Below are 24,458 nucleotides of genomic sequence, written 5' to 3' on the forward strand. Positions count from 1 at the left end.
AAGAGAACACACGTGATAACAAGCAATACCATCACTGTACATTATTATTATCTTTTCCAAACGATTCTTTCTACTGATAAACAACCACTGCACCTAACACCTATACTCAACTAACCTCCTAGCTATACATCCAGCTTTTCTACTCTCCCTTTACACACACACATGCATGCATTGCTTTTAGTTGTTTTTCATTTGAGTTAAGAGAACGTGCTTTCAGAGAGCAAAACACAGGACACTCAATGACTCAAAATTTAAAGCCCCAGAGACTGAGATGGTCGGTAAATAACTAACAATAAAAGTCAAAAGCGCATCCAATACACACATTTGCAGAAAGCTCTGCGAATGGTGTCTGATGAGCCCCTGGCTATGCATACACGGGGACGACAGCCACCTCTAAGAGACTGTGTCCTCTCCTGAGTGCAAAACGTTGACCTCTCCTTCCTCCACACTTCCTCTCCCTGGGTGCTTGCCACATGTGACCCTCAAGACCGCAGAAAAGAATGGAGCGCAGAGTTCAGCAGAGCAAGTCTCTACAGCTGCACAGACCAAGGACAGCATGACTGATAACGCAGGCTTAAAATGAAAGCCCTGTTCACCAATAATATATTCTGTTCCCACAAAATAATACATTCTGTTCCCACAAGTGAAGTAAATTTCCAGAATCCACACAGAGCACCCCACCCGCCCAACCGGCCTTTACAAAGAAATTTCAAGGAAATATTTTGAAACAAATGAAACCCATGGGGGGTGGAGATGGGGGTAAAAAAGTGTTCAGTGCATTCTGTGGTGTGCCTGACAGCAGGAGATTGGGAAAAAATGTTACTGGGGAACATTTCTGGGAAATGTTTTTGGGTTTTGGAAACGCTATTGGGAAAAATTAGTAGGTAAAAAGAATATAACATTGCCAATGGGGATCTGAGGACTTCTACACCTTACACAGTCTTTCATATCCCGTGTTTCACAAATACTTTTCTCTGCATAAAGAATCGTACGGCTCAAATTTAAGTTTTGGTGCTTTTATTTCTCCCATTTAGGGTTGCTCTCAAAATTCTCACTTTCAAGCACAGAATCCCTGCACTGTCTAGGATTCTGTCAACTTTATCTATAATTTTGTATGCACTTCACGATAAGGGGCCTCTGATGAGACATCTGGGCGTTTTGGGACTGTAGCTTTTAGCTCCACTTTCAATAAGTAGAATTGGGACTTATTACTCGACCTCCTTTTCTGCGAGGCTCTCTGTCGGTGACAGGAGCCCAGGCAATCATTTCCCTTTGATCTCACAGATTTCTACACAGATGAAAAAGAAGTGACGTGTCATTGCTCCAAAGCATCAAATATGCATCAGATATACTGGATGAAGGGAAGCGATGGAAAATATCCTGCCTGTGCAAATCCACCAGGATACACAGAGAGCCACTTTAGCAATGAATGAGAACAGAAAGCACGAGCTGAAGTCAAGTTTGAAATCCTCTTTGCTAAGCGGTTCTTTGAGGGTACATCTAGATACACGTTACTATGCATTTACCAAAACAATAACAGCTGGCAGAGGAGTGTGCTTGCGGATGTGAATCATGGAGAGGATTTCCGGAAGGTGACCCTCCCGAGATGCAACATAGAATAACCTGACAGGAGAAAAATGTATAATTAATCATTTCCAAGGGAAAAAATCCAGAAATCGAAGAGAAAACTTGCATCTTCTTCCTACCGAATGGTTTGACATTTCTTAGGTGATTACTTCGAATTTTATAGAGTCTGCCCAAATGTTACGTTCCTTTGAGGAGAAACGGTAGCAACATCTGACTCAGCAAAACTCACCCCACATATAAATAGCTGGTGGTGAATTCAGTTCTAGATTTCTAATACTGCTCGTGTGTCATCAGTCCAGTCCAACTCAACACACACGCACGCACACACACACACACACACCCCATTCACATTTATCTGATTGGGTTTGCATCAAATTAAAACAAAAGGGACTTCTGCATCAAACAAAAGGGATACAGATGGTGGCATGGTGATGTCTGGCGTCTCTTACTTTACTTTTTTGCTTGTCACCTTTAGAGAAACAAAAGATTTTATTGCCAGAAATAAAATGTTGTTGCTAAACTCTGTAGACATAACGTTAAAACAACAACAAAAAAAACCCCTGCATCCCTGGCTTCAGAGTAGGCTATGAGTAGACAAGCAGTGCCCTCTAATGGACAGAACAGAACATGCTGTTGACACTTGGAGAAAGATTTCAATCTTGCGTTTCCCTTTAAAAACAGCAGGTTTAGAGGCACTATTTCTTTCCTTTTTAAACTTATCCTTACCACATCCCATCTCAGACACAGAAATGCGTTTCTAGAAATGCCTGAACTCACTCACCTGGACACAGCAAACACACCACCATTCATGGAACCAAAGCAGGAGAGGGCAACAAAGATTGGAACCGCTACTGAGAAATTTCCCAGGAGCCGCTCCGAAAAAGTCTAGCGAAAGACAGAAGGAAGCAAGTTAATGCTCTGCCAAAAAGTGGAATAAAATGAACAATTTAGGTCAAACTCGCTCTATGACTTTCTGTTCACCTGGTGATATGTGTGTGTTTTATAATCCTTTTTTTGGGTTAGGGTCAGACTAACCTCTTAGAATAATAATCAAAGGCAGGCACCATGTCCTTGCTTGTTGCAGAATTATGGGCAATAGTCCAAACAAGCGCCTTCCCTCTACTTCCAAAGAGCAATGATCCATTGATCAAATCTTTATCAACTATGATATCTATTGTCTCTGACTCTGGTAAATAAAAAAAACTCAGTACAGAAGTTCTCCTTTTAGAGACAGAAATCCTTCTGTATAATACCTTCTCTTTCGTCTGGAAAGCCACATTTTTATAGCAAAGTACAAAGGTACACTGAGAAGTGTTGCAGATACCTGTTTCATATACCAGTCCCACTGTTATGACTCAAAAGCGTGGCAAAAAATAATTGAGGACTTAATCATGTATATTAGGGATATGAACAGTTCTGAAAATCTTTTGCCCAGAACAATCACATCAGCTGAATCTCTGTTTATGAAGTCCATCCCGCCCTCTCAGTTATCTGCCAATTCCTTCTGTAGTTTCCTATTAAAGGGCTAGAACACCAACACAAGTCCAAGGAAATCAAGCTACAGAAAATATAAAAGTTAAACAAAACTTCTGACATTTCCTTTTGTTGCATGGCATGTGCAACACTGCAAATTTTCATGAAGGATGTATTTTCCAAAAAAAAAAAAAAAAAAAATGTGGGATTCTCTACTTGTCCTTGATGCAGCCGGTGCTGTGTAATTAATGGACCATATTACGCTCAAAGACTTAAGTGCTGCCCTCTGTCTAGTAAGATGAGATGACGACCTGACATCAGGAAGCTCTGTGCATTTGGTTGTCTGGTAGAAGCTACAGCAGTGGACAGAGTCTTTTCTAATACAGTGAACTCGTACATAGGTTCACATGAAATGAGATAATTTGTTCCCTGTGGATGTTTCTGATATGAGGTAATAGTGACTCTTTTAAAAGGAACTGACATCTAGCGATGGGAAGTTCTTTTTTTTTTTCACCCGTCATTGTTATAAGGTCATGAATGAGTGCCCTCTTACTAGCTAAGTTTTTATACCAAAAAGTCTGGGTCACAGAATAGCAGTCCCATAACATGACCTTTGAAAGCAAAAGATGCTCCTGAAGTCAAATAAATTTGGGGAAATGCTGTAAAATTATGAGTATCCGCATCTCAGGGAGTTAAAATGTACATTAGCTTCTCTAACATTCTGAGAAGTACTATAGCAATGACATCTGCTTAACTTTGAATAACTCAGTATTTCCTTAAATTTATAATATCCTAGAACTTGTATTCAAAATGATATATATACTAGAAAAAAAAATGTTATGTGGTCCATTCGGAAATTCTAAAGTGGTACTTTGGGAAAAAGATTTTAAGTTAGCATTTGAAAAGCGTCTAAACAGGGAGGAGTCCAGAATCCATTGCGATTTGCATACCTCAAAGTGCATTCATTTACACTCAGTGACTGCCCACCTGTCTTTAAAGACATGTTGGAAGAATAATGACGTCTATTCAACATGTATGTGTGGAAATACGTTTTCAAGCAGGCATATGTGGAAATGTTTTACATGAAATTAACAGTACAGAGAAATCATTTAGGACTGTAGCTGTATCCGTTAAATGGAATATGCTAAGGTATGTTCTAAATTTTTTAAATATTCATTATCGTTCAGTTAAAAAAGAATTACTGGGTTTCAAAACACTTTCTGCTGGAGGGAACTACTATAAAATTGCATCATTTCATTAACCTAAATTCAAACTGGCGTTTTCCCAACTTAGACTTACCACTGCCACTGCCTCTGAAAGCAACAGCTCCTCCGCGCTAATGGTCGTAAAGTAGGCCACATTTGTTAGCACATAGCCAATGGTGACAACGGCCATGGATATACATATTGCGAGGGGGATGGTTCTGAAATGCACAAAGGAATCACTTATCAGTCATCTTTTGTTAGTCATTTCTCTGCAAGCAAAGAAGATAACAGGCTCATTCAAACAAAGAACAAAACGGTATATGGCTAACCACAGGCTCTGTTGGGTATGTATAAACATTTCATCAGGGTGAAGTACCACACATTCCTTTGTAATTTAATAAAGTCCATAAGGGGAGGTACTACCTTTGTCTTGTCTACTGCTCTACCCCAGAACACGTGGGTCTGTCCGATTCTCGTGCTCCATAAATCCTACGGCAGGGGTTCACACACTTGAGCACACATCACCCGGAAGGCTTGTTGAAACAGAGATTGCTGAGCCCACCTCAGGAGTTTCTGATTCAAGAGGATTTGCGTCTTTCACAAGTTCCTGGGTAATTCTGATGCTGCTGGCCAGGGGACCACGCTTTGAGAGCCACCGTCCTATATATATGCCTTTCAAATCCTGATTCACTTGCCTTGACACCTTTCTAATACTAGTTTCCCAAAAGATCTTTCGCATTCAGTGTTTTCCCCTTCAGTAATTCCCCTTGCCGTCAAATACGCGTACACTTTGGGAAGCATGCCAGCAACATATATCTACCTTTCTAAATGACAGTAATAATAATTTTGTACATAACACAAAAAGCCCAGAAGTGTTCCCAGTAATGCCTTTGCACTGCCCTGCTGTGAGTTCAAAGGGAGCTCAAGATCATGAGTATCTATTAAAGCAACAGCACAGATAATCCCATGAAGTCAGAGGTGACATGCTGTGAAGTACATATGACCGGACGGTACTGACACTACGTAGCATCGAGAAGTAGCCGGCACAAACACAACGTTATGTCTTCATTTAATGCACCGGGAAAGCCAGGAAGTTACTGACCCTCATAATTTGACTCCATGTTACCGATACACATTACTTGCTTAACATAATCACCTCTTCAGACTGTTTCCAGTTCAAGCAACTTAAACCTTCGGCTCCCTACACAAAGGCTGATGGGTTTTGTGGGTTTTTTTTTTTTTTTTTTTAGCCATAGAGCTTATCAGCCTTCATGGAGCCTTAACCCTGCTGGGTGCCACTAATGAAGACCTCCATATAATTTCTTCCAAGATGAAAATACAGGTCCGAACCAGGAAAAAAAAGGCACAGCCTGCCTCTCTCCCCAAGCTGGGTGTGTTGAGAACACTAAGTCCCAGCTCATTACGCTGAATTCTCTATCCCCTGTTGAGAACAGGCAAACCCAGCCAGCCAGCAACTGTCATTCATTATGCTGCCTGGAGCCCGACACTTCCCCTGGTCCCCAAAGCCTTAAGCCTTGATGGGGAAACACACTGACCTCTAAAATCCTGGCATCCTGCTAGAAAAGGAGCAGATGTTCCCCTTCCCCAGTGTGAAGAGGGTTCTGTGGAATTTTCTGTTCATGCCGTACCACGCACTGCTACCTGTGACTGATAAATGCTTAATGTAAGCAAAGGAGATTAAATTAAATACAGAGGGGTGAGTGGCATAAGGCATATGAAAGATAAAGGCGGCTTTTCAACCACTCGCTGTATTATCAACATTTTAAACTCGAATCCTTCAGCTCTTATAACACGCCAAATGGGGTTTTGAGTTCTTTCTATGGAGGAGAGAAGCAGAGAAAGGGAGGGAGAAAGACACTCTCTAGAGATCTCCTCACAAGAGGAGGATTAAGAAATGCAAAGGCTCTGCTAATAAAAAGTGAGGTGATTTACTGTTCAGTGCGGTGAAGTCACCTAACCTGTCCAGGACAGGTAGTAACTGTCACATCACGTGATGCTGTCATAGAGCACAGAGGAGTCACTCTGAAATTTTGACTGTGGCCCTGCCGGCATAGAATCTAGCCTCCCAGCCCAGCTCTTTCAAGGCAGCCTGTGTTTCCTGCCCGGAGAGTATGGTCTTTCTGAGGGAGGATTTCTAAACTGACTTTAGCAGAAGGGACCTTTAAAACATTTGAAACTTCCAGGTTAGTTTTCCTTTTGTTCTTCCTCAGCTTGTCAGTAACAAAGAACAGCAGATGCTGCTATGTACACCTACCCTTTTATTAGCTACTTTACATATTTGCCTCATTTTGTCCTTGGAAAATCCTGTGAGTTAGGAGCACAATTACCATGTTATTTATGAGGAAATGAAGTCTTAGAGAGTTTAAAGAACTGTTCAAGGATACACAGCTGGTAAGTGGAAACCCAGAATTCAGCTGCAGATCCAGCTACCCTGAAGTCAAAGCATTTAAACCACTGAAGCGTATTCTCTCTCGTGCATGTGGGCCCTCAAACTCTTAACTATTACTTTCCAGAGAAATTATAATTATTGAATATAATGTTTATTGGAAAGCTCTTATCAAGGCTGTATTCCTCATGTGTTCACTGAAAATACAGTTTTGTGTAGTATGAAGGAGGGGGAGAGACTTATTCCATGATTTTCATGATTTTTCTGTGTGATACGAACTATAACGTCAAGTGAATGTTTTCAAAAGTTTCAATGTTTTGGAAATACTAGTTTATTCTGAATTTAAAAAACCACAGAGGCACACTGAATAAACTTCCCTAGACAACTGTTATAGAAAAGGAGGAAAAGGAGGCATACTTATCAGACAAAATGAAACAGATTATTAACAGTTTTACTATCAGCCAAGTATAGATAGCCTATAGATATAGCCTATAGATAGATCAGCCTAGTATATAGATACTAGAGGAAAAAAAAAAATCAAAGGAGCTTAAAATATAGGATAAAAGAGAAAAGGGCTCTAACCTTGCAGCAACTCACAGCAAACCCAGTAATTCCTCCCTAGGTAAAATTAAGCCATGGGAACTGAAGAGGATGTGGCCAGACAGCCAGTAGCTTCTGTCCTTAAGGTTCCATTTCACTTTAACAAAGGAATAAATAAAAGGAATCACAGGAACTGGTAGGCCACTGACATTTCGAAGCCCCTGTGTAACTGCGAGGTATCCACCAATTCTAAGTGCAACAAAAGCATTGTCTTTAAGCTGAATAAAAATGACTCACACCTATGAGTTGTAATCTTTCTCAAACGTTGTGTATATATATTTTTATGATTAACAAGATATGAATGTATTGGGAAAAGTTACTTAATCCTTAAGAGCTTTTTGTCATTATAGTCTTTTCAATCACGTATTCATGAGAAATAAGCACTAAGTAAGTGAGAATCTGATATTTTTATTCATTGCAAATGGTCTTCAATCAAAAGGTCTTGGACGGTCTTCTTTCCTTGTAGGTTTATTTTAAATTGGCATCTGTAACCAGTCTATGTAACACATAGATAAATACTTGTTTTATTGGAAATTATTAAATGGAAGTCTCTGGAACATCTGCTTAGAAGCACTCTGATTCTAAGGATAGAGCTGCCCAGGAATTTAAATGGCCCCAATAGTCACGGCAGGTAGCTTCTATTTGTATAATCTACAAAGCACTGGCAAACGCATTTTATCTCCAAATATACACATTTCATTTCAAATCCTTTGTGGAATAACACAGAATACGAACAAATGACAAAATCCACAACAACCCACTGAAATAGGAGGTAATACCACCATCTTCAAACAATGGAAACAAGGCTCAGAGAGGTTAAGTGACTGGCCAAGGTCACAAAAGTAGTAAGGGAGAAAGCTGGGTCTTGAATTCAGATCTTCCATCGCTAAGTCCCACGTTCCTGAAATATCTTGTCCGTGATATCATGGCTGTTTTGTGCCTACTTTAACTCTAGGTACAAAGTTCCTAGGATCCTCACATGCTGACAAACATGTCCTCTATTTTATATACATGATACAAATATCAGAAGGCTGACTGTTACAATGTGACACATTTTAAGCCACGTAATATTTTACTATGCACTTAATAGTCATCACAAATAATCTTGCAAATGATGGAGCATGGGATGCATTTTGAATATACTTTGCAACTATACGGTAGAGCATCAGCAAAGATCATTGTTTCCAGTGCTGTATGTTGGCTAAAAAGACTCCCACCATGAAAACAGAATGAGTAAACCTAGCTTCAGAGAGTTGAGGACACATGAAGATCACAAGGATTTCTGATATTCAGGCCATCCGAGTAATTCTGTAGTCACTTGTATTTAGGACATTCCTAAAATTGTTTTATAACTGGCGCAAAATCTTCTGAGGTTTATGTGAATCAAAATAAGTTTCCCGGTGTGGATACATCCACTGGAGACCACAGAAACCATTGATCCTGGGGCATCTAAAATTGTCTTTGAGCCATGGGACTGGGCCTGATGCCAGTTCTGCTAAAACCTTCTCTTGTGTGTTCTGGAATCTTCTAAGAGAAATGCCTGATACTTCACATTTTCTATTTAAAAATCAATAATGTTTTAACACATGTATTTTGCATTCAGGAAAAAAGAGGGAGGGGAGAAAAGAGGAATTAAGAAGGGCAAGAAAATGACGAACTTCTTAATATGTGAGATGCAAATAAAAAAGAAAACAGGGTTTTTCAAAGAACTTTAATTCCTAAAATTGTTTTATAACTGGCGCAAAATCTTCTGAGGTTTATGTGAATCAAAATAAGTTTCATACATTCCCCGGTGTGGATACATCCACTGGAGACCACAGAAACCATTGATCCTGGGGCATCTAAAATTGTCTCTGAGCCATGGGACTGGGCCTGATGCCAGTTCTGCTAAAACCTTCTCTTGTGTGTTCTGGAATCTTCTAAGAGAAATGCCTGATACTTCACATTTTCTATTTAAAAATCAATAATGTTTTAACACATGTATTTTGCATTCAGGAAAAAAGAGGGAGGGGAGAAAAGAGGAATTAAGAAGGGCAAGAAAATGACGAACTTCTTAATATGTGAGATGCAAATAAAAAAGAAAACAGGGTTTTTCAAAGAACTTTAAAATTTTTTAGTAAACTGTTTATATATAATTGAAACAAAGCCATGATTCATCTCAATATAAAGTATTTAAAATTATAAATGAGTATTTCTTGATTCTGAGTATTTATTTTAGGATCATACCTATTTCACATTGTCTTTTTTTTGTGTGTGTGCTTTGTGACCGCCTGGAGGGGTGGGATAGGGAGGGTGGGAGGGAGGGAGATGCAAGAGGGAGGAGATATGGGAACATATGTATATGTATAACTGATTCACTTTGTTATAAAGCAGAAACTAACACACCATTGTAAAGCAATTATACTCCAATAAAGGTGTTAAAAAAAAAAAAACATTTTCTTTATAATGACCCTGTAGAGACCGTGAAAGCTTTTCTCTAGATCTGACCCAGAAGTGACTCAAGTATCTCTTACTTCTCTCTTTTTGATCTACCAATTTATTTTTGCAGGATTATTCAGTTTACTTTATTACCACTGCTGTTAATTTTATTGTACTCCTCAAACTTCAGTCATGTGTTACAATCCAAAAGATAAACACTAGTATATCTCAAAGAAAATCTATCTATATTTTTCACTCACGTGATTTTTTTCTTCCATACATTTTTACATAATTTCCCTGATTCTTGCTCATCTCAAACTTTCCAGAGACACCCCCCTGACCCCCGGCAAGCATGAAACTGTACTATCTGGCTATGTGATTTCTGAGATTTCTAGCAGGGACTGAATTACAAATAAGGGTTCTTGATTGTTTTCCAGACTTGAAACAATTAGATTACAGATGACTGGAACCCTATGAACTGCCTTGTATGTTATCGGTGGTTTTGCCCCCTTGTCATTTAGTGCTATCACTGTATCTCTAGCTGCACGTTGTGAGTGGGAACTGGACTGTGAATAACAGTATAAGAGAAATGCACTTGAGGAGACACGGCAAGTTGCGGGGGAAGGTGTGGGTTGTCACTGAAAGAAGAAAATGTAGCAAGAGGAAGAGTACACTCAATAAACCCATTTAGAAACGTTCTTAAAGGTCCATGGTTCATGTTCTAACTTAATGACAATTTCTGGGCCAAGGCTGAACACAGTGATGTGACGAGCAGATTGTCACATAAAGGTACACAGTGATCCCACTGATCTCAAGCACTAAACACCTGCCCTCGGCTTCTTATTGTACCGCGGCAAGACTACAGGTGTTTTCACAGAGACGCTTTAAATTTCAATACCACTGATGTCTAATCTAAATCTCACCATTCTCCATTGTCCACAGATGAAGAACTCCATAAACAAAAAGAGAAGACAGGGGGACCTGTAGGGAGATGTAAGAAATGAACAGACACAGATTAAAAGACTGCAGCCTGAAGGAGGCTCATGGAAAAAACATACACAGATGCATGAAGGAGACAGAAAAGTGCAGCAAAACCTCGCAGAAAAATGAACTGAAATGGAAACTTATAATTCAGAAACATAGGGTCATAAGCAATCAGAAGCATGAGTCTAAGCGTTTTTAGCCCTAATAATACTTTATTTTTTAATCCAACTAGCAGAATAAATTCCTGCCTAAATAAAATTATTCAGCAAAATGTAGCTTGGGGGTAAATTTTCATTTGCTTGAATTTCATACGAATAAAAAATCTGCATTGTCTGCATCTCATTTGTTCTCATTTTCTCAAGATTTAGAGTGTGGCGTCCAGATATATTACAGTTATCCATATTTATCATGGATGAACGTAAAGAAATTAGTAGGCAAGTTTGAGGGCGCAAACATAGAAACAAAATTGGTTTTTGATAAAATGTTAGCAAGTAAATAACTAAGAAAACAAAATATTTTAATAACAATAAATTACATTTCATACTAATGTTCAGCTCTTATTTTTTTTTATTTTATTTTTTTAGTACGCGGGCCTCTCACTGTTGTGGCCTCTCCCGTTGCGGAGCACAGGCTCCGGACACGCAGGCTCAGCGGCCGTGGCTCACGGGCCCAGCCGCTCCGCAGCATGTGGGATCTTCCCGGACCGGGGCACGAACCCGTGTCCCCTGCATCGGCAGGCGGACTCTGAACCACTGCACCATCAGGGAAGCCCCAGCTCTTATTTTTGTTATATTGTTTTTATAGTATACTTTTTAAAATGTTATTTCCCTCAGGACTTTGTCTAAAGTACTCTAAGGTGATGCAACATCTCAGTGAACCTTTTTTTTTATTTTTTATAACTGAGTTCCTGAGATTCAGATATGCATGGCTGAGAGAATGAAGTACTCACCACAGTTTTGTGCTAGTCTTTCCAAAGTATCAGTCATTCCTGAGAAGAAGCTACCCAGATAGACCACATTTTCCAGACTCTCTGGTATCTAGGTGGGAGTGTGACTCATCCTTATGTGTCAGCTGATGTGGCAGTTTTAGGCCAAGGTGGTTAAGAAGTGGGTCTGCCCCCAACCCTTTCTCTAGTTGTATAGAGGATCTATAGAGAGGCAAAGCCACAATGTGGAAGGAATCTGGGCCACAGAATCAACATGAGGAAGAAAGTCTACCGCTCAGCCAGGGACACCAACAGTGGACTGTAACATGATCTAAAAACTAAACTTTCGATTGTTTAAAGCCATTGAAAATTTTTGGTTTGCTTGTTGGAGCAGCTGGCACTACCCTAACTAATAAAAGAATGAAGGGCCTCATTATATCAAGACTTTTTGTAGATTGCAGTGAATTAGTTTTTATGAGACAAAATGGGTCCTCATTAATTTTTATCTCATATTTTTTTGTTTCGTAAGAGACCAGTATATGATATAAAGTCTTTAAAATAATGTCCCAAATGAGATCAAATTGAAACACTTACATTTGCTAAAGTTAGAACAGTGAAAATTCGATTACTCAAAGCTTCCCAGAAACAGAGCAAACATAGACCCCATTGTTCACTATTTTGAAATATAAAATCTCCTGCACATTTGACAACTGCCTCCGATCCAACAAAGATCAAAGTATAATCGCCTCTTGTTTTGGCCAAAGATACATAATAAAACAATGCAATGTTAAATAAATATACTCTTATGCTAAGTACAAGGCAAGGTAAAATAAACATACCCACTTTGGTATAATAAGTGGGAATTAGAGTCAAAATTCCCTCTGGTCATAAACACGTGTCTTAGAAGGAACTGATAACACTTCTCCTACTATAAACCCATAAATCAAATCCAGTCACATTTCTGACCAGCTGCACGGTAAGAAATGGAACAGGTACATACGGAGACATTCAACCCTGACAAATGAACTACTGCTCTACCACCGAAAACTGCCTTCAATATTTGTGACCAACAACGACAGGTCTAATTATTAGAAATCATTTTACTTTGACATCTGGTAGTCAAGGAGACACCAAGGCAATATGGGAATCAGAATAGAAGATGGACAATTGATAAGATTAGAGGCTAACCTGTCCTCACTCACTTCAACCAGATCAGTCCTCTCTTCCTTGTTTTATGTACTGCTATACAACTGAAGGGATCCAGTGCTTTCAAACAGTTTTAACATCACTCCACTAGATGCTACAAGTCAAATTATGCCTTTAAATACTTTTTTGGGACTCAATGCTGGCTTCCTAAAGTACGGTTTTCAAACTCTATGAATTGGTTTCATAAAATGCCTATCTATGAATGATTATACAGGTATGTATGTATGTATATATATATTTGATCCTACAAAGTTGGAAATAATTTTTCACGGCAACAAATCCTATTTATAGGTAATTGAGGGAAACATTTGTAGTAGGAAAGGTATATGGTTGATAGGGGAGCCAACAGCTATGGCCTGGCTTTAATCAAAGTGGTAAATCCACATGGCCGGGCCCCAGAGAACATGACACAGCAGCTTAATGGAGCTGCAGAGAAAGGTGAAGATGAGAAGAAATTGAATTGATGGGTTAAATACCTTTCCAGTTGAGAGAGATGGTATGTCATTGTCAAGAAAGTGATGATGCTGCCTTCTGCTTGGAACAGTTGACAGCTCCCTGCAAAGGTCACAGAGGCCCCCAGAATGGCAGAACCTCCTGTAAGTTCCCCTCTCCTCTCCTTGGGCTGTCCATTTACAAAGGTTCATATTCCCAGCAGAAACGGAAATTTCATTATCTTTTATCTTTCAGCGCAGAAGTTAAACTTTTCAAAAAATAAGCTTTGTGCTTTATTTTATATTTGCTAATGCCTTTTCTTAGACTACAAGGATTCGTAGGCAAATTTCTCCCCAAGGATACTTTTGCAAAGTCAAACACAACATGCAATGGTTGAGGGACTACCTGCCCCAGAAAGGGAAGGGGTCCCCGCATTCACCCACCCTGTAATTTCCCTTCTCTTTCATATTTTTCCTCAGCCCCATCCCCAAATTCCTATAACCAAGAAAAAAATGTATATGTACCATCCCAAGTGTAAGTTTTCTTTATGCAACATCTTGTCTCCGATGTTTGCCTTCAGTGTTTGTTTTGATTTCATAGAATTATGAACATTCTCTGGACTCCAACCTGAAAGCAGGGTCCAGTCATCTTCCAGTCACTGGCAGGAACCCAGGAGATCACTGGACCTCACTAGGCATAAACTTCCTCCTTAGTTAAAGAGGGTGCTGAATTAATGAACTCTAACGTCCATTTCTCTTGGAAGTTCATTATTCAATCACTTTAACAAATAAAGCTGATCTTTAAAGACTGTTGAACAGAATACTTTGAAAACTTAGTTCAGTCCTTGCTCATGTAACAGAGCATCCTAAGGAAGTGCCTGCGTCTGTCCTGTTCTGTTGCTCAGAGGAAAAAACAGGACACAGATTTTACCGACTCTTCTCCTGGGTCTTGAGGTTATGATCCTATCCTCAATCAGGAATACCAGTACATCGCAGTACCTTCATAGTATCAGCCTGGCTGATAACAGTGATCATTACAGAAGAGCATATAAAGGAAAAGTGGTGAGGGACCTTCAAAATGGCAGAGGAGTAAGACATGCAGATCAGCTTCCTCCCCACAAACACATCGGAAATACATCTACGTGTGGAACAACTCCTGCAGAACACCTACTGAATGCCGGCAAAAGACTTCAGACTTCCCAAAAGCTTCCCAAGAAACTCCCCACGTACCTGGCCGTGTGCCTGACAGGGTCTTGGTGCTCCGGCCAGGTGTCAGGCCTGTGCCTCGGAGGTAGAAGAGCCGAGTTGAGGACATTGGTCCACCAGAGAACCCCTGGCTCCACGTAATATCGAACGGTGAAAGCTCTCCCAGAGATCTCCATCTCAACGCTAAGACCCAGCTCCACTCAATGACCAGCAAGCTACAATGCTGGACACCCTATGCCAAACAACTAGCAAGACAGGAACATAGCCCCAACCATTAGCAGAGAGGCTGCCTAAAATCATAATAAGGTCACAGGCACCCAAAAACACACCACGGGACGCAGTTCTGCCCACCAGAAAGACGAGATCCAGCCTCACCCACCAGAACACAGGCACTATTCCCCTCCACCAGGAAGCCTACACAACCCACTGAACCAACCTTAGCCACTGGGGGCAGATATCAAAAACAACAGGAACTACGAACCTGCAGCCTGTGAAAAGGAGACCCCAAACACAGTAAGTTAAGCAAAAGGAGAACACAGAGAAACATACAGCAGATGAAAGAGCAAGGTTAAAAACCCACCAGACCAAACAAATGAAGAGGAAATAGGCAGTATACCTGAAAAGAATTCAGAATAATCATAGTAAAGATGATCCAAAATCTTGGAAATAGAATGGAGAAAATACAAGAAACATTTAACAAGGACCTAGAAGAACTAAAGAGCAAACAAACAATGATGAACAACACAATACATGAAATAAAAAATTCTCTAGAAAGAATCAATAGCAGAATAACTGAGACAGAAGAACGGATAAGTGACCTGGAAGATAAAATGGTGGAAATAACTGTCGGGGAGCAGAATAAAGAAAAAAGAATGAAAAGAATTGAGGACAGTCTCAGAGACCTCTGGGACAACATCAAATGCACCAACATCCGAATTATAGGGGACCTAGAAGAAGAAGAGAAAAAGAAAGAGACTGAGAAAATATTTGAAGAGATTATAGTTGAAAACTTCCCTAATATGGGAAAGGAAACAGTCAAACAAGTCCAGGAAGAGCAGAGAGTGCCATACAGGATAAATCCAAGGAGAAACATGCCAAGATGCATATTACTCAAACTATCAAAAATTAAACACAAAGAAAACATATTAAAAGCAGCAAGGGAAAAACAACAAATTACATATAAGGGAATCCCCATAAGGTTAACAGCGGATCTTTTAGCAGAAACTCTACAAGTCAGAAGGGAGTGGCAGGACATATTTAAAGTAATGAAAGGGAAAAACCTACAACAAAGATTACTCTACCCAGAAAGGATCTCATTCATATTCGATGGAGAAATTAAAACCTTTACAGATAAGCAAAAGCTAAGAGAATTCAACACCACCAAACCAGCTTTACAACAAACGCTAAAGGAACTTCTCTAGGCAGGAAACACAAGAGAAGGAAAAGACTTACAATAACAAAACCCAAAGAATTATGAAAACGGTAATAGGACTATACATATTGATAACTACCTTAAATGTAAATGGATTAAATGTTCCAACCAAAAGCCACAGACTGGCTGAATGGATACAAAAACAAGACCTGTATATATGCTGTCTACAAGAGACCCACTTCAGACCTAGGGACACATACAGACTGAAAAGGAGGGGATGGAAAAAGATATTCCATGCAAATGGAAATCAAAAGAAAGCTGAAGGAGCAATTCTCATATCAGACAAAATAGACTTTAAAATAAAGACTATTACAAGAGACAAAGAAGGACACTACATAATGATCAAGGGATCCATCCAAGAAGATATAATAATTGTAACTATTCATGCACCCAACATAGGAGCACCTCAATACATAAGACAAATGCTAACAGCCATAAAAGGGGAAATCGACAGTAACACAATCATAGTAGGAGACATTAACACCCCACTTTCACCAATGGACAGATCACCCGAAATGAAAAGTAAATAAGGAAAGACAAGCTTTATATGATACATTAAACAAGATGGACTTAATTGATATTTATAGGACATTCCAGCCAAACACAACAGAATACATTTCTTCTCAAGCACTCATGGAACATTCTCCAGGATAGATCATATCTTGGGTCACATTTCAAGCCTTGCTAAAGTTAAGAAAAAATTGACATCATATAAAGTATCTTTTCCGAACACAATGCTATGAGACTAGATGTCAATTACAGGAAAAAATCTGTAAAAAATAGAAACACATGGAGGCTAAACAATACACTACTCAATAACCAAGAGATCACTGAGGAAATCAAAGAGGAAATCAACAAATACCTAGAAACAAATGACAATGGAGACACAACGACCCAAAACCTATGGGATGCAGCAAAAGCAGTTCTAAGAGGGAAGTTTATAGCAATACAATCCTACCTCAAAAAACAAGAAACAGCTCAAATAAACAACCTAACATTACACCTAAAGCAATTAGAGAAAGAAGAACAAAAGAATCCCAAAGTTAGGAGAAGGAAAGAAATCATAAAGATCAGATCAGAAATAAATGAAAAAGAAATGAAGGAAACAATAACAAAGATCAATAGAACTAAAAGGTGGTTCTCTGAGAAGACAAACTAAATTGATAAAGCATTAGCCAGATTCATCAAGAAAGAAAGGGAGAGGACTCAAATCAATAGAATTAGAAATGAAAAAGGAGAAGTAACAACTGACACTACAGAAATACAAAGGATCCTGAGAGATTACTACAAGCAACTCTATGCCAATAAAATGGACAAACTGGAAGAAATGGAAAAGTCCTTAAAAAGCATAACCTTCCAAGATTGAACCAGGAAGAAATAGAAAATATAAACAGACCAATCACAAGCACTGAAATTGAGACTGTGATTAAAAATCTTCCAACAAACAAAAGCCCAGGACCAGATGGCTTCACAGGCAAATTCTGTCAAACATTTAGAGAACAGCTAACACCTATCCTTCTCAAACTCTTCCAAAATATAGCAGAAGGAGGAACACTCCTAAACTCATTCTACGAGGCCACCATCACCCTGATACCAAAACCAGACAAGGATGTCACAAAGAAAGAAAACTACAGGCCAATATCACTGATGAAAAAATCTAAGGGAAAATATGGTTATGAAGAACCTAGGGGCAGGACAGGAATGAGGATGCCGACGTAGAGAATGGACCTGAGGACATGGGGGGTGGGAAAGGTAAGCTGGGACGAAGTGAGTGGCATGGACATATATACATTACCAAATGTAAAATAGATAGATAGTGGGAAAGAGCCGCATAGCACAGGGAGATCAGCTCGGTGCTCTGTAACCACCTAGAGGGGTGGGATAGGGACGGTGGGAGGGAGACGCAATGGGAGGAGACATGGGCATATATGTATACATAAAGCTGATTCACTTTGTTATAAAGCATAAACTAACACACCATTGTAAAGCAATTATACTCCAATAAAGATGTTTTAAAAAAAATTAAAATATAAAGGACAAGTGGTCTGTCCATCCTTCCAGATTCTAAAACAGTGTCTGTAGATCAGGTCAGACCTCTGGGTGCCACATTATATGGACCATATTATCACAGACACTCATATTTTCTGCCTTTAGTTTTTATCAAAACTGTATTGCAAATATATTTTTAAAAATCATATGAATTTTAGGAGGACATCTGTAGTAATATTATTAAGGATATTGTCCTTTATCAGAGTCCTTTACAAAAATTTCATTTCACCTCTGTTTATCAAATATCTCCTTTATGCTAGACATTATTGTAAGTAAAGTGATACAGACATCAACTACAAACGAAAACTCACTTGCTCCTGGAATCTAAAATTCAAACAGGATAAGACATGGGCTCCCTGCTCCGGTTCTTCACGTGATCAACTCATTCCTTTCGCTTAGGCTTAAATCAAGTCTCCTCCTCAGAGAAATCTCCCCTCCTTTTCTAAGTATGCCCCACAACCCCTGTACTCCTCATTCTCTACTATTTTTAATGTGAGGAAAACAAAACCAAACATTTTCTAACTTCAACAGTCTTCTCAAATATCTTTACATATTCACACTCACCAAATTCTATGGAGAAATTAAGGATATTCAAGTGAGCACGTAATGTGGCCTGAAAATACATCCTCTAAATCTCTAGGGCAAATTTTTTTTTTTTTTTTTTCGGTACGCGGGCCTCTCATTGTTGTGGCCTCTCCCGTTGCGGACCACAGGCTCCGGACGCGCAGGCTCAGCGGCCATGGCTCACGGGCCCAGCCGCTCCGGGGCATGTGGGATCTTCCCGGACCGGGGCACAAACCCGTGTCCCCTGCATTGGCAGGCAGACTCTCAACAACTGCGCCACCAGGGAAGCCCTAGGGCAAATATTTTTGAGAGGAGTTGTCAGAACTGTTTGCCACCCTTAAGGATAAGTTCTGCTTTTTATTAGCTTGTAATCACACATGGAAAGAGCTCCTGACCTCTTTGGCCTCTGTTATTTATTTATCTATTTATTTTTTGCTTTCTTATCAACCTTTTATTTGTAAGACATGTTTTATTTTATTTGTAGGACATGTTCTAAAAGAAATAGTTCATTAAAACAGGGAGAGAAGATAACTACTTTGGAAAATATAACTTGGGATTAAAATAAGTAAAACAGAAGTGCGTTTATAATAGTGGTGAAAAGACTCACAAAACTTACCAAATTTAAATCACTTCAACCAAACTAAGCTATCGTTTTGACTCTTCCTTTTACATTATCTTCATAGCTTTGAGATAAATCTGTACAAACCTCCCAAAAGAAGACTTTAAAAAAATAAATAACTGGAAGCAGCGAAGAGGAAAAAGGAAGTAAAAGGTTAAGAGGCAGCTTTAACAGAGAAAAGGAATGTTTATTCCACCAAAACCTCATGTGAATTCTAAATTATTAAATCTCTGAGAACACCTGACTTATGAACAGGATAACATGGCCCCTAGCCAAAATCATTTTTAATAAGAATCAGGAAACCTCCTGAAGTTCATCTCAGATTTAATACCAAACGCAGCAGCCGCACATGAACATCTCCCCATAAAACACGAACAAACACAGCACGGCACAGTCAGCTGGCAGCCATCGGCAGGGAATCAACAGTACAAACAAACAGGGTGTCCGAACCATGGAAGGGATCAGGCCTCACAACCTGGGGGGAGAAGCCAATGGAAATGGAACACAGACTAAAATGACGTCATTGAGGAAGGAAAAGGGCACAAGGGAGACTCATTTCTAAATACACAATAGCAGCTGACTCACTCTTGGTCAAAGCACTGAGGTTCTCGATTGACTATTCGATCGAGAGAGCAACACAATTGTGTCTTGAGTTGATTTCTGTGCATACATTTGGAATATACCAGATGAATTGGAACCAGCATGAGAAAACAAATGCTAGAAATGACATAATCCAATATTGCCATTCTCATTTTGTAAGAAAAGTAGCAAATGTCTAAGAGACGCATAAAACATGATTCAAATATTTTCCAACAGATGTTTGGTTCAATCATAAGAAGGATATCAAGGAAAAAACTTCTACTGTCCAATGTATGTTGGTTAGGAATTGTGTTTATTACCATGTTAATAATCTATGTAGCAAAGGATTATTTCTCAGGAATATAAACTCAACTATTTGGATACATACATAATAATTAAATTCATTCATATTTAACCCCTTACAGGGCAGTTGCACCAATTACAAGGACCGTAAAGAAATAATTTTTTGCATGTTTCCATTGATATTTCCACTAATATTTTGGCATTTGGTATTTTGTTTAAAAATATTCTGGAAAATAGAAAATCATTATAAAAGTGCTTCATTAGTAGAGCTCAGAGGTTAAAAAAGAAAGGCTGAAAGGGGAAAAAAGTAAGACTAATATTATCAGAAGATACCTTGTAGGTTACTTTAGTTAGTATTTTTAAAATCTGATAGAAGTAAAAGAAGAAACCAATTAACCATGATATAACCAATATACAGGAGTCAACAATTAGCCATAGTACACAGCAAAAGAAATTTCTGGAGTACAAAGGATTTAGTCATATATGAAGAATATATCTTTATACGATACAGATTATGAGATAATACTACCAAGATAATCTGAAAAACTATGAGCTTTAAATTTCAAAGCACTGTATAGATTCTCTTCCTATGCATGAAAAGCTAAGAGTAAAAACTGCCTTCATACGAATAAGTTATACTCAACGTTGATTTATTTAGAGAAAAAGAACAATACTTAAGGCTACCTTTCCCTCCAGATTAAAGAGTATTAAAACTTTTAATAATAAAAATTGTATAGTAATTGGCTGATATATCAATAGAAAGATAAGTGGAGCAGAATAGATTACCTTGAAATAAAATCTAGTATATGACATAAAAACTTAATACATAATATGATGTGTAGTAAGTATTATAAATTAAGTAAATACCATAAGCTAAGTGGCATTATGACTTCAATAAATGATGGGATATTGGGAAATTTGGGGGGAAATCAAGAGCTTACACTGGATGGATCACACTCAAAGAAATCCACTCCAGATAAGATTAAAAGTTTAATGGGAGGGCTTCCCTGGTGGCGCAGTGGTTGAGAGTCCACCTGCCGATGCAGGGGACACGGGTTTGTGCCCCAGTCCTGGAAGATCCCACATGCCGCGGAGCGGCTAGGCCCGTGAAGTTTAATGAGAAAAGAAATCAGGGAAAAACAAACAAATAAAATATGAGTGAGATTTAAATGATCTAGGGATGTAGAAAGATTTATGGTATAAAAGCAATATATGGAAAAATTTTTAAATGGTTACATTTAAATGTAGTAGTTAAATTTAAATATCTAACTTATTAATTACTATATTTAAATTTAAAGTTCTATAAGCTGAATCATAAAGAAAAATTTAATTACATGAAAAACTGATGAAATGTTTACAAAAAATATAGGATATAAAGAATAAGGGCTTCCCTGGTGGCGCAGTGGTTGAGAGTCTGCCTGCCGTTGCAGGGGACGCGGGTTCGTGCCCCGGGTCCAGGAGGATCCCACATGATGCGGAGCGGCTGGGCCCGTGAGCCATGGCCGCGCGTCCGGAGCCTGTGCTCCGCAATGGGAGAGGCCACAACAGTGAGAGGCCCATGTACCACAAAAGAAAAAGAAAAAGAAAAGAATAAGTGCCCATGATATACAAAGAATTCTGCTGAATTGTGAATATTCATGCCCCCAAATGGCATCCACACACAGCTACTAGACATGGGAGAAGTATTAAGCCTCATGCGTGATCAAAAACTGCAAATGAGGTATAATTTTTGCTTTCAGTTAACAAAGATTTTTGTTAATAATGACACACACTGATTAAATATTCTTTTTCTTTTTTTTTTTTTTGCGGTACGCAGGCGTCTCACTGTTGTGGCCTCTCCTGTTGCGGAGCACAGGCTCCGGACGCGCAGGCTCAGCGGCCATGGCTCACGGGCCCAGCCGCTCCGCGGCATGTGGGATCTTCCCGGACCGGGGCACGAACCCGTGTCCCCTGAATGGGCAGGCGGACTCTCGACCACTGCGCCACCAGGGAAGCCCTCTTCTACATATTTTTGAATATTCTAAATTTTGATCATCTAGTATTATTAAGAGAAAGGGGGAAAGGCTACATATTGTTATTGAAAATACTGAAAATCATAAAGTTTTACTTTGACTTTTCCTGGTAGGGTACAGAAGCCATAGAAAGTGATTTTCCTTTCTATCTCTCGACTAAATCATTTGACTACAACTAGAGATGGAGAATTGTGTCCTAGCCATTTAAAAAATGGAATAAGCAATGTGTGTCTGTTAGGAGAAATATGAGAATGAAATAACCAGGATATCTTGTGCTCCTAGGTGCCCCCTGGATCAGCCATGTGGAGTTGTGAGGCCAGGCTGAGAGGTGAGGGACTTTTGGGAGGAGTTGCTATAGAAATGGCAACAGCAGGAACAGAATTAACACTATCTTTTAGAGAACAGGAAACTGCCGCTCCGTTTAGTTACTGACATGCATCATAAACTTGACGGTTTGAAAGCACCTACATATCCAAGCAGAAGCTCTCTCGTTCGCTGCCGTTCAGAGTTCAGGCTGTGGCTTGGCAGCAAGACAAATAGCTTCGTGGCCCAGACAGAGACATCGCTGAGTTCAATTTGCAGCTGCTTTCCCCCCACCTTTGCTACTTGCTCCACCCCTCCATCCTCGGCAAGAGTACAGGGCACTATGGGGATCAAATAGCTAAACACATACATTTAAAACACATTTAACCTTTCCTCCATCAGACCCTGAGCAGCTACAAAACAGTCTTTTAGAATCATGACCTCCTCTTGCTACCTATCTCATTCATTTCTTTTGTCATTTTCTGGCTAAAAAAAAAAAAAAATTAATTGCATCTTCTGTCTCAATTTCTCTTTTGCCCGCCTCGGGCCAGAATACAGGAAGGGAGATTTTGATTGTTTGACAATATCAAGACAGGGAAATTAAATATTGTCCCCTCCCCCAGAGACAGCAGAACCATTTTAAGAAGCAGTCTCTCTGTAAAGATGTTAGAGAAAATAAAAAGCAACTATTTCCTGAGAAGAGCCTAACATTTTAGCATTTCCTAATCATCAAATTTCTGTTTTAATCTTGTAACTAAAAGACCTTCGATAAACGAGCTGGAATAGAATACTTAATTCAAGTTAGCCTGGGACCTCTTCCATTATGTGTGTGAACAACAGTTGTAGAAAGTCGAATGCAGGCAAATGTCAATGCTTTTACACATTTTTTAAAAGCAGTTTTGTGGTCTTCTCAAATGACGTACAGGTCACTCCAAATGATTACATTCTCCTCCCAGCTAATTTCAAGGCTACGAGCTCGCCCTAGCCATCTCTCTTAGATGTGTGTTCAAACAACATTGAGTATTTAGAAAGAGGACTGGAAAGGGTTCAGGGTTTTAACTCGTAAATATAGACAAATTAATCTATCTCTATGACTTTGATTCTTTGATCTTTACAAAGAAAGGGTTGTAAAATGTGATGGCCACTTCCCTTCCAATTCTAACACCCCAGGCCTTTGTGATTTATTTTCCCAAGGTCAAGTTCGTTGTGTTGTTAACTGTGACAGTGAGTTAGTCTAATAAACTAGGCCACCCCAATGCCAATGTGTGAATGGAAGAAGGTAAATGGGTGGAGAAGTATTTGTACACAGAGGTAACATGAAAATTGAAACAATTTAGACCTTTAGAGACATTATTACATCCTTTGCGATCTATCCATGAGAGAATGACCATGATGGTAGAATGTTGGGGAGGAAGAAAAAATGGCATCCTGAAAGGCCAACAGGTGAGACACTTTGGATGAGGTGGGACATGAGATGCCTGTAAAAAGCACTGTGTGATGGGTAACCTACCAGGTTCTAGAAATGACTGTTTATAAAGCCATGAATTACAATCTTTAGTCTCTTTCTCATTTTATGATATATGACTATATATTATAAGCCTTACTTTTTCACATATTATGAAATATTTGAGTGCTATGCTATAGATTTAATTTCATAAACTATCTTCCATGTAATATTGTATATCTCACCATGTAAAACAGTGGCCTTTGTATTTCCTCACTGCATTCTCAACTAATTTGCATTGGTATTGATTACTGTTAAGCTTTGGGCAGTTCTATTTGCTCCATATCTAAAATTTTAAGAAAGAGAGAGAATACAAGAAAAGAGGAAACTTAGAATATGGCACACTAGTGAACAGTCAGTTGGGAAAATCATTTGATTTTTAAAAGCTATGAGCTGGTCTCCTTAGAAAATGAATGAAATACTATATGTTTTTGGAAAACAACCTCCAAATTCAAAGATTAGAAATGCCTAACTCTGAGACTGAGATAATTTCTGCCTCCCATGGCAAGGTGTTTCAGAAAGTGTGTCTTTTACCTTGTCATAACGGATCGCAAACCCAACACTTAAGCAGGACAGAAGAGAAATACTTTGCCCAAGTTTACAAATCCTGATCTGATACGCCCTATCAGATTACAAAGGAGCTAATGACAT

General features: G+C 39.1%; 1 protein-coding gene across 9 annotated transcripts in view; it reads right to left on the bottom strand.

Annotated features, from left to right (window-relative positions):
• Positions 1–24,458, bottom strand: part of SLC7A11 (solute carrier family 7 member 11) — a 182,836-nt gene that overhangs the window by 113,819 nt on the left and 44,559 nt on the right. For all 9 annotated transcript variants that reach the window (XM_024745096.1, XM_024745095.1, XM_024745097.1 and 6 more), the window contains exons 7-9: positions 4,360–4,483; positions 2,369–2,472; positions 1,527–1,623 (exon numbers count right to left, since the gene is read on the bottom strand). In XM_024745096.1, the coding sequence (XP_024600864.1) occupies positions 1,527–1,623; positions 2,369–2,472; positions 4,360–4,483 (325 nt within the window). The remainder of the gene's footprint in view (positions 1–1,526; positions 1,624–2,368; positions 2,473–4,359; positions 4,484–24,458) is intronic.

The sequence above is a fragment of the Neophocaena asiaeorientalis genome, unplaced genomic scaffold (genome assembly GCF_003031525.2).
Source record: "Neophocaena asiaeorientalis asiaeorientalis breed wild unplaced genomic scaffold, Neophocaena_asiaeorientalis_V1.1 scaffold65, whole genome shotgun sequence".
NCBI lineage: Eukaryota > Metazoa > Chordata > Mammalia > Artiodactyla > Phocoenidae > Neophocaena > Neophocaena asiaeorientalis.